The sequence below is a fragment of the Pseudophryne corroboree genome, chromosome 11 (assembly GCF_028390025.1).
Source record: "Pseudophryne corroboree isolate aPseCor3 chromosome 11, aPseCor3.hap2, whole genome shotgun sequence".
Lineage (NCBI taxonomy): Eukaryota > Metazoa > Chordata > Amphibia > Anura > Myobatrachidae > Pseudophryne > Pseudophryne corroboree.
Genome location: NC_086454.1, coordinates 17,053,661 through 17,067,636, shown reverse-complemented (window position 1 = coordinate 17,067,636; position 13,976 = coordinate 17,053,661). Strand labels below are relative to the sequence as shown.

Sequence of the window (13,976 nt, the reverse complement as noted above, 5' to 3'; positions counted from 1 at the left end):
GACCCCATGCTGCATCACCAGCACCCCAGCTCAGCGTGCCTGTATCCCTCACCATGTCCCCCTGACCGAGACTCACCTGCCCATTTCCCGGTCCTCGGGCCCACCTGCGCTCCACTCCCCAGCACCCAGACCCGGACACCGCACAGCAGGCGCCATACGGCCCTCACACCCCACCAGGAGGCCGCTAGCACGCCTAGGTACCAGAAGAGGCCAGCGCAGGGCATGGGAATACCGGCCAGCGGAGCTGCAGCCATGTCCCGTAACGGTAGTCCCGTAACTGCCTGCACAAAGCGAGACCCGGAAGAGCAGGCGCACAGTCACCGTGTATGAGAGGCTCCTGTCACCCAGAGGCCGCGCCCATACCGCCTACAACTCGCCGCCCCCATAGGCCACACCACGAGTCACTCTAACCTGCACCGCCTTCTCACTCTCTCATTGGTCAAGACGGCTGACATTCTCATTGGCTCACAGTAGCATCAATCACGTAGCTTCGCTTGAAACTTGCAACCTCTGCGCTCTGATTGGATGACTGTTTCTACAGCGACCCGCCTTCATTACCCTGGCAACAGTGTCTAACCGTTCGGCTCGTCCGATAGATTCCTATTGGACGGTATTTTCTCGTCGTTTAGCAACAGCGCCGCCTCCGCCCCCGCAGCTCATTCATAAAAGGGTCTGGGAAGCTGCGATGCGATTGGCTGAGAGACTGCTGTTACTATGACTGGACTGTGCGTTGATTGGTGGAGCGGGTGGCACCAGATCTAGCTGTCCAGGGCTGAGGGGGAGCAGCTGAGAAGACTTTGCTGCACAGTGGTGTTGTTATTGTCCCTGTGTTCCCGGGGTCAGTCCCGACTTTCAAGGGTTTTAGGCAGAATTTAGTTTTTCCTGTCAGTGTCTTTACTTATAACTAAATATATCCCTACTCCACACATAGAATGTCCCCTTCCCCTGCATGTGTGATGTTATGCTTTATAGGACCTAGGCTACCACCTAGGACCCACTAGGTATTGAGGGACCCATTGCCGTATCATCCATTATAGGACCTATGCTGCCTCCTAGGACCCACTAGGTATTGAGGGACCCATTGCCGTATCATCCATTATAGGACCTATGCTGCCACCTAGGACCCACTAGGCACTGAGGGGTCTATAGCTGGATCATCAATTATAGGAGCAAGACTCCCACCTAGGGACCACTAGGCACTGAGGGACCCATAGCTGGACCATCCATTACACAACCTAGGCTCCCACCTAGGACTCACTAGCCATTGAGGGTCCCATAGCCAGATAACCCATTTTCTCTGACGTCCTAAGTGGATGCTGGGACTCCGTAAGGACCATGGGGAATAGCGGCTCCGCAGGAGACTGGGCACAACTAAAGAAAGCTTTAGGACTACCTGGTGTGCACTGGCTCCTCCCACTATGACCCTCCTCCAGACCTCAGTTAGAATCTTGTGCCCGGCTGAGCTGGATGCACACTAGGGGCTCTCCTGAGCTAGAAAATAAAGTATACTTTTAGGTTTTTTATTTTCAGTGAGATCTGCTGGCAACATACTCACTGCTACGAGGGACTTAGGGGAGAGAAGCGAACCTACCTGCTTGCAGCTAGCTTGGGCTTCTTAGGCTACTGGACACCATTAGCTCCAGAGGGATCGAACACAGGCCCAGCCTCGGTCGTCCGGTCCCGGAGCCGCGCCGCCGTCCCCCTTACAGAGCCAGAAGCAAGAAGATGGTCCTGGAAATCGGCGGCAGAAGACTTCGGTCTTCAACAAGGTAGCGCACAGCACTGCAGCTGTGTGCCATTGCTCCTCATGCACACCTCACACTCCGGTCACTGATGGGTGCAGGGCGCTGGGGAAGGGGGGCGCCCTGAGCAGCAATATTAAACACCTTGCTGGCATAAAACTCACATAATATAGTCTTAGAGGCTATATATGTGAAAAATACCCCTGCCAGATATCCATAAAAAAGCGGGAGAAGTCCGCCGAAAGAGGGGCGGAGCTATCTCCCTCAGCACACTGGCGCCATTTTTCCCTCACAGCTCCGCTGGAAGGATCGCTCCCAGGCTCTCCCCTGCAGTTTTAAGACTACAAAGGGTAAAAAAGAGAGGGGGGGCACTAAATTTAGGCGCAGTAGTATACATATAAGCAGCTATAAGGGAAAATCACTCAGTTATAGTGTTAATCCCTGTGTTATATAGCGCTCTGGTGTGTGCTGGCATACTCTCTCTCTGTCTCCCCAAAGGGCTTTGTGGGGTCCTGTCCTCAGTCAGAGCATTCCCTGTGTGTGTGCGGTGTGTCGGTACGGCTGTGTCGACATGTTTGATGAGGAGGTTTATGTGGAGGCGGAGCAGATGCCGATAAATGTGATGTCACCCCCTGCGGGGCCGACACCTGAGTGGATGGACTTGTGGAAGGAATTACGTGAAAGTGTCAACTCCTTACATAAAAGGTTTGACGACATAGCAGATGTGGGACAGCCGGCTTCTCAGCTCGTGCCTGCCCAACTGTCTCAAAAGCCATCAGGGGCTCTAAAACGCCCGCTACCTCAGATGGCAGACACGAGACTAATGTAACTTCCAATAGGGCCACACGTTACATGATTGAGGCAATGAAAAATGTGTTGCACATTTCTGATGTTACCCCAGGTACCACAAAAAAGGGTATTATGTTTGGGGAGAAAAAACTACCAGTGGTTTTTCCCCCATCTGATGAATTAAATGAGGTGTGTGAAGAAGCGTGGGCTTCCCCCGATAAGAAACTGGTAATTTCTAAAAAGTTACTAATGGCGTACCCTTTCCCGCCAGAGGATAGGTCACGTTGGGAAACATCCCCTAGGGTGGATAAAGCGCTCACACGCCTGTCAAAGAAGGTGGCACTACCGTCTCCGGATACGGCCGCCCTGAAGGAGCCTGCTGATAGGAAGCAGGAAGCTATCCTGAAGTTTGTATATACACACTCAGGTATTATTTTAAGACCGGCTATTGCTTCAGCATGGATGTGCAGTGCTGCAGCTGCGTGGTCAGATTCCCTGTCGGAAAATATTGATACCCTTGACAGGGACACTGTATTGCTAACCATAGAGCATATAAAAGACGCAGTCTTATACATGAGAGATGCACAGTGGGATATTTGCCGGCTGGCATCTAAAATAAGTGTAATGTCCATTTCTGCCAGGAGAGGGTTATGGACTCGGCAGTGGACAGGGGATGCAGATTCTAAAAGGCATATGGAAGTTTTGCCTTATAAAGGTGAGGAGTTGTTTGGGGATGGTCTCTCGGACCTCGTTTCCACAGCGACAGCTGGGAAGTCAGCTTTTCTACCCCATGTTCCCTCACAGCCAAAGAAAGCACCGTATTATCAGGTACAGTCCTTTCGGCCCCAAAAAGGCAAGCGGGTTAAAGGCGCGTCTTTTCTGCCCAGAGGCAGAGGTAGAGGGTAAAAGCTGCAGCATACAGCCAGTTCCCAGGAACAAAAGTCCTCCCCCGTTTCCTCTAAGTCCACCGCATGACGCTGGGGCTCCACAGGCGGAGCCAGGTACAGTGGGGGCCCGTCTCAAGAACTTCAGCAATCAGTGGGCTCGCTCACGGGTAGATCCCTGGATTCTTCAAGTGGTATCTCAGGGGTACAAGCTGGAATTCGAGACGTCTCCCCCTCGCCGTTTCCTCAAATCTGCCTTGCCAACAACTCCCTCAGACAGGGACGCTGTGCTAGAGGCAATTCACAAGCTGTATTCCCAGCAGGTGATAGTCAAGGTGCCCCTCCTTCAACAAGGACGGGGTTACTATTCCACAATGTTTGTGGTACCGAAACCGGACGGTTCGGTGAGACCCATTTTAAATTTGAAATCCCTGAACACTTATATAAAAAAATTCAAGTTCAAGATGGAATCGCTCAGGGCGGTTATTTCAAGCCTGGACGAGGGGGATTACATGGTATCACTGGACATCAAGGATGCTTACCTGCATGTCCCCATTTACCATCCTCACCAGGAGTACCTCAGATTTGTGGTACAGGATTGTCATTACCAATTCCAGACGTTGCCGTTTGGTCTGTCCACGGCACCGAGGGTATTTACCAAGGTAATGGCCGAAATGATGATACTCCTTCGAAGAAAGGGAGTTTTAATTATCCCGTACTTGGACGATCTCCTGATAAAGGCGAGGTCCAGGGAGCAGTTGTTGGTCAGGGTAGCACTATCTCGGGAGGTGCTACAACAGCACGGTTGGATTCTAAATATTCCAAAGTCACAGCTGGTCCCTACGACACGTCTACTGTTCCTGGGGATGGTTCTGGACACAGAACAGAAAAAAGTGTTTCTCCCGGAGGAGAAAGCCAAGGAGCTGTCATCTCTAGTCAGAGGCCTCCTGAAACCAAAACAGGTGTCGGTGCATCACTGCACGCGAGTCCTGGGAAAAATAGTAGCTTCCTACGAAGCAATTCCATTCGGCAGGTTCCATGCAAGGACCTTTCAGTGGGACCTGTTGGACAAGTGGTCCGGATCGCATCTTCAGATGCATCGGCTGATAACCCTGTCTCCAAGGACCAGGGTGTCTCTGCTGTGGTGGCTGCAGAGTGCTCATCTTCAAGAGGGCCGCAGATTCGGCATACAGGACTGGGTCCTGGTGACCACGGATGCCAGCCTTCGAGGCTGGGGGGCAGTCACACAGGGAAGAAACTTCCAGGGACTATGGTCAAGTCAGGAGACTTCCCTACACATAAATATTCTGGAACTGAGGGCCATTTACAATGCCCTAAGTCAGGCAAGACCCCTGCTTCAAAACCAGCCGGTACTGATTCAGTCAGACAACATCACGGCAGTCGCCCATGTAAACCGACAGGGCGGCACAAGAAGCAGGATGGCGATGGCAGAAGCCACAAGGATTCTCCGATGGGCGGAAAATCACGTGTTAGCACTGTCAGCAGTGTTCATTCCGGGAGTGGACAACTGGGAAGCAGACTTCCTCAGCAGGCACGACCTCCACCCGGGAGAGTGGGGACTTCATCCAGAAGTCTTCCAGCTGATTGTAAACCGTTGGGAACGGCCACAGGTGGACATGATGGCGTCCCGCCTAAACAAAAAGCTAGAAAGATATTGCGCCAGGTCGAGAGACCCTCAGGCAATAGCTGTGGATGCTCTAGTGACACCGTGGGTCTACCAGTCGGTTTATGTGTTCCCTCCTCTTCCTCTCATACCCAAGGTACTGAGGATAATAAGAAAAAGAGGAGTAAGAACTATACTCCTTGTTCCGAATTGGCCAAGAAGAGCTTGCTACCCGGAACTTCAAGAACTGATCTCAGAGGACCCATGGCCTCTGCCGCTCAGACAGGACCTGCTGCAGCAGGGGCCCTGTCTGTTCCAAGACTTACCGCGGCTGCGTTTGACGGCATGGCGGTTGAACGCCGGATCCTGAAGGAAAAGGGCATTCCGGAGGAAGTCATCCCTACGCTGATTAAAGCTACGAAAGAAGCGATCGCAAACGATTATCACCGCATATGGCGAAAATATGTTGCGTGGTGTGAGGCCAGGAAGGCCCCAACGGAGGAATTTCAGCTGGGCCGTTTTCTGCACTTCCTACAGTCAGGGGTGACTATGGGCCTAAAATTGGGTTCCATTAAGGTCCAGATTTCGGCTCTGTCGATTTTCTTCCAGAAAGAACTGGCTTCACTGCCTGAAGTTCAGACATTTGTTAAGGGAGTGCTGCATATTCAGCCCCCTTTTGTGCCTCCAGTGGCACCTTGGGATCTCAACGTGGTGTTGGATTTCCTAAAGTCGCATTGGTTTGAGCCACTTAAAACCGTGGATTTGAAATATCTCACGTGGAAAGTGGTCATGCTGTTGGCCTTGGCTTCGGCCAGGCGTGTGTCAGAATTGGCGGCTTTGTCATGTAAAAGCCCTTATCTGATTTTCCATATGGATAGGGCAGAATTGAGGACTCGTCCCCAGTTTCTCCCTAAGGTGGTATCAGCTTTTCATTTGAACCAACCTATTGTAGTGCCTGCGGCTACTAAAGACTTGGTGGATTCCAAGTTGTTGGACGTAGTCAGGGCCCTGAAAATTTATGTTTCCAGGACAGCTAGTGTCAGGAAAACTGACTCGCTATTTATCCTGTATGCACCCAACAAGCTGGGTGCTCCTGCTTCAAAGCAGACTATTGCTCGCTGGATCTGTAGTACGATTCAGCTTGCACATTCTGCGGCTGGACTGCCGCATCCTAGATCAGTGAAAGCCCATTCCACGAGGAAGGTGGGCTCTTCTTGGGCGGCTGCCCGAGGGGTCTCGGCATTACAACTTTGCCGAGCAGCTACTTGGTCGGGGTCAAACACATTTGCAAAATTCTACAAGTTTGATACCCTGGCTGAGTAGGACCTAGAGTTTGCTCATTCGGTGCTGCAGAGTAATCCGCACTCTCCCGCCCGTTTGGGAGCTTTGGTATAATCCCCATGGTCCTTACGGAGTCCCAGCATCCACTTAGGACGTCAGAGAAAATAAGATTTTACTCACCGGTAAATCTATTTCTCGTAGTCCGTAGTGGATGCTGGGCGCCCATCCCAAGTGCGGGTTGTCTGCATTACTTGTATATAGTTATTGTTTAACTAAAGGGTTATTGTTGAGCCATCTGTTGAGAGGCTCAGTTATATTTCATACTGTTAACTGGGTATAGTATCACGAGTTATACGGTGTGATTGGTGTGGCTGGTATGAGTCTTACCCGAGATTCAAAATCCTTCCTTATTGTGTCAGCTCTTCCGGGCACAGTATCCTAACTGAGGTCTGGAGGAGGGTCATAGTGGGAGGAGCCAGTGCACACCAGGTAGTCCTAAAGCTTTCTTTAGTTGTGCCCAGTCTCCTGCGGAGCCGCTATTCCCCATGGTCCTTACGGAGTCCCAGCATCCACTACGGACTATGAGAAATAGATTTACCGGTGAGTAAAATCTTATTATATGACCTAGGCTCCCACCTGACCGCACACTATAACCGTGCCCATAGCCTGACCGTATACTATAATCGTGCCCATATCCTGCCCGTACACTATAACCGTGCCCATATACTGACCGCACACTATAACCGTGCCCATAGCCTGACAGTACACTATAACTGTGCCCATATCCTGACTGTACATTATATTCGTGCCCATATCCTGACCGTACACTATAACTGTGCCCAAAACCTGACCGCACACTATAACCGTGCCCATATCCTGACCGTACACTATAACCGTGCCCATATCCTGACCATACACTATAACCGTGCCCATATCCTGACTGCACACTATAACCGTGCGCATATCCTGACCGCACACTATAACCGTGCGCATATCCTGACCGTACACTATAATCGTGCCCATATCCTGACCTTATATTATAACCGTGCCCATATCCTGACCGCACACTATAACCGTGCCCGTATCCTGACCGTACACTATAACCGTGCCCATATCCTGACCGTACACTATAACCGTGCCCATATCCTGACCGTACACTATAACCGTACCAATATCCTGACCGCACACTATAACCGTGCCCATATCCTGACCGCACACTATAACCGTGCCCATATCCTGACCGCACACTATAACCGTGCCCATATCCTGACCGCACACTATGACCGTGCCCATATGCTGACCGTACACTATAACTGTGCCCAAAGCCTGACCGTACACTATAACCGTGACCCTATCCTGACCTTACACTATAACCGTGCCCATATCCTGGCCGTACATTATAACCGTGCCCATATCCTGGCCGTACACTATAACCGTGCCCATATCCTGACCGTACACTATAACCGTGCCCATATCCTGGCCGTACACTATAACCGTGCCCATATCCTGGCCGTACACTATAACCGTGCCCATATCCTGACCGTACACTATAACCGTGTCCATATCCTGGCCGTACACTATAACCGTGCCCATATCCTGACCGTACACTATAATCGTGCCTGTATCCTGACCGTACACTATACCGTGCCCCTAGCCTGACCTTACACTATAACCGTGCCCATATCCTGACCGTACACTATAACCGTGCCCAAAGCCTGACCGTACACTATAACCGTGCCCCTATCCTGACCTTACACTATAACCGTGCCCATATCCTGACCGTACACTATAACCTTGCCCATATCCTGACCGTACACTATAACCGTGCCCATATCCTGACCATACACTATAACCGTGTCCAAAGCCTGACCGTACACTGTAACCGTGCCCATATCCTGACCGTATACTATAACCGTGCCCCTATCCTGACCTTACACTATAACCGTGGCCATATCCTGACCTTACACTATAACCGTGCCCATATCCTGACTGTACACTATAACTGTGCCCATATCCTGACCGTACACTATAACCGTGCCCAAAGCCTGACCTTACACTATAACCGTGCCCATATCCTGACCATACACTATAACCGTGCCCATATCCTGACCGTACACTATAACCGTGCCCATATCCTGACCATACACTATAACCGTGCTCATATCCTGACTGCACACTATAACCGTGCGCATATCCTGACCGCACACTATAACCGTGCGCATATCCTGACCGTACACTATAATCGTGCCCATATCCTGACCTTATATTATAACCGTGCCCATATCCTGACCGCACACTATAACCGTGCCCGTATCCTGACCGTACACTATAACCGTGCCCATATCCTGACCGTACACTATAACCGTGCCCATATCCTGACCGTACACTATAACCGTACCCATATCCTGACCGTACACTATAACCGTACCAATATCCTGACCGTACACTATAACCGTGCCCATATCCTGACCGCACACTATAACCGTGCCCATATCCTGACCGCACACTATAACCGTGCCCATATCCTGACCGCACACTATGACCGTGCCCATATGCTGACCGTACACTATAACTGTGCCCAAAGCCTGACCGTACACTATAACCGTGACCATATCCTGACCTTACACTATAACCGTGCCCATATCCTGGCCGTACATTATAACCGTGCCCATATCCTGGCCGTACACTATAACCGTGCCCATATCCTGACCGTACACTATAACCGTGCCCATATCCTGGCCGTACACTATAACCGTGCCCATATCCTGGCCGTACACTATAACCGTGCCCATATCCTGACCGTACACTATAACCGTGTCCATATCCTGGCCGTACACTATAACCGTGCCCATATCCTGACCGTACACTATAATCGTGCCTGTATCCTGACCGTACACTATAACCGTGCCCCTAGCCTGACCTTACACTATAACCGTGCCCATATCCTGACCGTACACTATAACCTTGCCCATATCCTGACCGCACACTATAACCGTGCCCATATCCTGACCGTACACTATAACCATGCCCATATCCTGACCGTACACTATAACCGTGCCCATATCCTGCCTGTACACTATAACCGTGCCCATATCCTGACCGTACACTATAACCGTGCCCATATGCTGACCGTACACTATAACCGTGCCCATATCCTGACCGTACACTATAACCGTGCCCATATCCTGACCATACACTATAACCGTGCCCATATCCTGACCGTACACTATAACCGTGCCCATATCCTGACCGCACACTATAACCGTGCCCATATCCTGTCCGTACACTATAAACGTGCCCAAAGCCTGACCGTACACTATAACCGTGCCCATATCCTGACCGTACACTTTAATCGTGCCCATATCCTGACTGCACACTATAACTGTGCCCATATCCTGGCTGTACACTATAACCGTGCCCAAAGCCTGACCGTACACTTTAACCGTGCCCATATCCTGACCGTACACTATAACCGTACCCATATACCGACCGCATACTATAACCGTGCCCATATCCTGACCGTACACTATAACCGTGCCCATATCCTGACCGTATACTATAACCGTGCCCATATTCAGACCGTACACTATAACCGTGCCCATATCCTGACCGTACACTATAACCGTGCCCATATCCTGACCGTACACTATAACCGTGCCCATATGCTGACCGTACACTATAACCGTGCCCATATCCTGACCGTACACTATAACCGTGCCCATATCCTGACCGTACACTATAACCGTGCCCATATCCTGACCGCACACTATAACCGTGCCCATATCCTGTCCGTACACTATAACCGTGCCTAAAGCCTGACCGTACACTATAACCGTGCCCATATCCTGACCGTACACTATAACCGTGCCCATATCCTGACCGTACACTATAACCGTGCCCATATCCTGACTGCACACTATAACTGTGCCCATATCCTGGCTGTACACTATAACCGTGCCCAAAGCCTGACCGTACACTTTAACCGTGCCCATATCCTGACCGTACACTATAACCGTGCCCAAATTATGACCGTATACTATAACCGTGCCCATATCCTGACCGTCCACTATAACCGTACCCATATCCTGACCGTATACTATAACCGTGCCCATATCCTGACCGTATACTATAACCGTGCCCATATCCTGACCGTATACTATAACCGTGCCCATATTCAGACCGTACACTATAACCGTGCCCATATCCTGACCGTATACTATAACCGTGCCCATATTCAGACCGTACAGTATAACCGTGCCCATATCCTGACCGCACACTATAACTGTGCCCATATCCTGGCCGTACACTATAACCGTGCCCATATCCTGGACCGTATACTATAACCGTGCCCATATCCTGACCGTACACTATAACCGTACCCATATCCTGACCGTGTACTATAACCGTGCCCATATCCTGACCGTACACTATAACCGTGCCCATATCCTGACCGTATACTATAACCGTGCCCATATCCTGACCGTACACTTTAACCGTGCCCATATCCTGACCGTACACTATAACCGTGCCCATATCCTGACCGTACACTATAACCGTGCCCATATCCTGACCGTACACTATAACCGCGCCCAAAGCCTGACCGTACACTATAACCGTGCCCATATCCTGACCGTATACTATAACCGTGCCCAAATCCTGACCGTATTCTATAACCGTGCCCATATCCTGACCGCACACTATAACTGTGCCCATATCCTGACCGTACACTATACCCGTGCCCATATCCTGACCGTACACTATAACCGTGCCCATATCCTGACCGTACACTATAACCGTGCCCATATCCTGACCGTACACTATAACCGTGCCCATATCCTGACCGTACACTATAACCGCGCCCAAAGCCTGACCGTACACTATAACCGTGCCCATATCCTGACCGTATACTATAACCGTGCCCAAATCCTGACCGTATTCTATAACCGTGCCCATATCCTGACCGCACACTATAACTGTGCCCATATCCTGACCGTACACTATACCCGTCCCCATATCCTGACCGTACACTATACCCGTGCCCATATCCTGACCGTACACTATAACCGTGCCCATATCCTGACCGTACACTATAACCGTGCCCATATCCTGACCGTACACTATAACCGTGCCCATATCCTGACCGTACACTATAACCGTGCCCATATCCTGACCGTACACTATAACCGTGCCCATATCCTGACCGTACACTATAACCGTGCCCATATCCTGACCGCACACTATAACCGTGCCCATATCCTGTCCGTACACTATAAACGTGCCCAAAGCCTGACCGTACACTATAACCGTGCCCATATCCTGACCGTACACTATAATCGTGCCCATATCCTGGCTGTACACTATAACCGTGCCCAAAGCCTGACGTACACTTTAACCGTGCCCATATCCTGACCGTACACTATAACCGTGCCCAAATTATGACCGTATACTATAACCGTGCCCATATCCTGACCGTACACTATAACCGTACCCATATACTGACCGCATACTATAACCGTGCCCATATCCTGACCGTACACTATAACCGTGCCCATATCCTGACCGTATACTATAACCGTGCCCATATTCAGACCGTACACTATAACCGTGCCCATATCCTGACCGTACACTATAACCGTGCCCATATCCTGACCGTACACTATAACCGTGCCCATATGCTGACCGTACACTATAACCGTGCCCATATCCTGACCGTACACTATAACCGTGCCCATATCCTGACCGTACACTATAACCGTGCCCATATCCTGACCGTATACTATAACCGTGCCCATATCCTGACCGTACACTATAACCGTGCCCATATTCAGACCGTACACTATAACCGTGCCCATATCCTGACCGTACACTATAACCGTGCCCATATCCTGACCGTACACTATAACCGTGCCCATATCCTGACCGTATACTATAACCGTGCCCATATCCTGACCGTACACTATAACCGTGCCCATATCCTGACCGCACACTATAACCGTGCCCATATCCTGTCCGTACACTATAACCGTGCCCAAAGCCTGACCGTACACTATAACCGTGCCCATATCCTGACCGTACACTATAATCGTGCCCATATCCTGACTGCACACTATAACTGTGCCCATATCCTGGCTGTACACTATAACCGTGCCCAAAGCCTGACCGTACACTTTAACCGTGCCCATATCCTGACCGTACACTATAACCGTGCCCAAATTATGACCGTATACTATAACCGTGCCCATATCCTGACCGTACACTATAACCGTACCCATATCCTGACCGTATACTATAACCGTGCCCATATCCTGACCGTACACTATAACCGTGCCCATATCCTGACCGTATACTATAACCGTGCCCATATTCAGACCGTACACTATAACCGTGCCCATATCCTGACCGTATACTATAACCGTGCCCATATTCAGACCGTACACTATAACCGTGCCCATATCCTGACCGTGTACTATAACCGTGCCCATATCCTGACCGTACACTATAACCGTACCCATATCCTGACCGTGTACTATAACCGTGCCCATATCCTGACCTTACACTATATCCGTGCCCATATCCTGACCGTATACTATAACCGTGCCCATATCCTGACCGTACACTATAACCGTGCCCATATCCTGACCGTACACTATAACCGTGCCCATATCCTGACCGTACACTATAACCGTGCCCATATCCTGACCATACACTATAACCGCGCCCAAAGCCTGACCGTACACTATAACCGTGGCCATATCCTGACCTTACACTATAACCGTGGCCATATCCTGACCTTACACTATAACCGTGCCCATATCCTGACCGTATACTATAACCGTGCCCAAATCCTGACCGTATTCTATAACCGTGCCCATATCCTGACCGCACACTATAACTGTGCCCATATCCAGACGGTACACTATACCCGTGCCCATATCTTGACCGTACACTATAACCGTGCCCATATCCTGACCGTACACTATAACCGTGCCCATATCCTGACCGTACACTATAACCGTGCCCATATCCTGACCGTACACTATAACCGTGCCCATATCCTGACCGTACACTATAACCGTGCCCATATCGTGACCGTATACTATAACCGTGCCCAAATCCTGACCGTATTCTATAACCGTGCCCATATCCTGACCGCACACTATAACTGTGCCCATATTCTGACCGTACACTATACCCGTGCCCATATCCTGACCGTACACTATACCCGTGCCCATATCCTGACCGTACACTATAACCGTGCCCATATCCTGACCATACACTATAACCGTGCCCATATCCTGACCGTACACTATAACCGTACCCATATCCTGACTGTACATTATAACCATAATGTGGCAAAGAATGATACATGTGCCATCTGTTTTCCTTATTCTTTTACACAACTTTGATTCAGTTTGATGGACATATGAGAATCGGTCACCCCTAACTCCCCTTCTCTCTGCATCCCCTCCTTCCTCTCAGCTCTAAGGGGCTACCTGCTGCCGGGTCCTGGGGGCTTCGCTTTCCCATCAGTCATGAAGGGGGCGTAGCCAGAGCCGGCTTTATAGCAGCTGCTGATCCTGGTGGGGGTGAGACAAGGCAGGCGTTGAGAGCCGTAGAGCCGCCAGTGGGGACAGCAGGGTGGAGACAGCCTCAGAC

General features: G+C 50.5%; 1 protein-coding gene across 1 annotated transcript in view; it reads right to left on the bottom strand.

The window, feature by feature from the left end:
- Nucleotides 1–254, bottom strand: part of HSD17B12 (hydroxysteroid 17-beta dehydrogenase 12) — a 158,515-nt gene extending 158,261 nt beyond the window's left edge. Inside the window, exon 1 of the mRNA XM_063944154.1 lies at nt 77–254. Within this exon, the coding sequence (XP_063800224.1) occupies nt 77–254 (178 nt within the window). The remainder of the gene's footprint in view (nt 1–76) is intronic.
- Nucleotides 255–13,976: the final 13,722 nt, after the last annotated feature.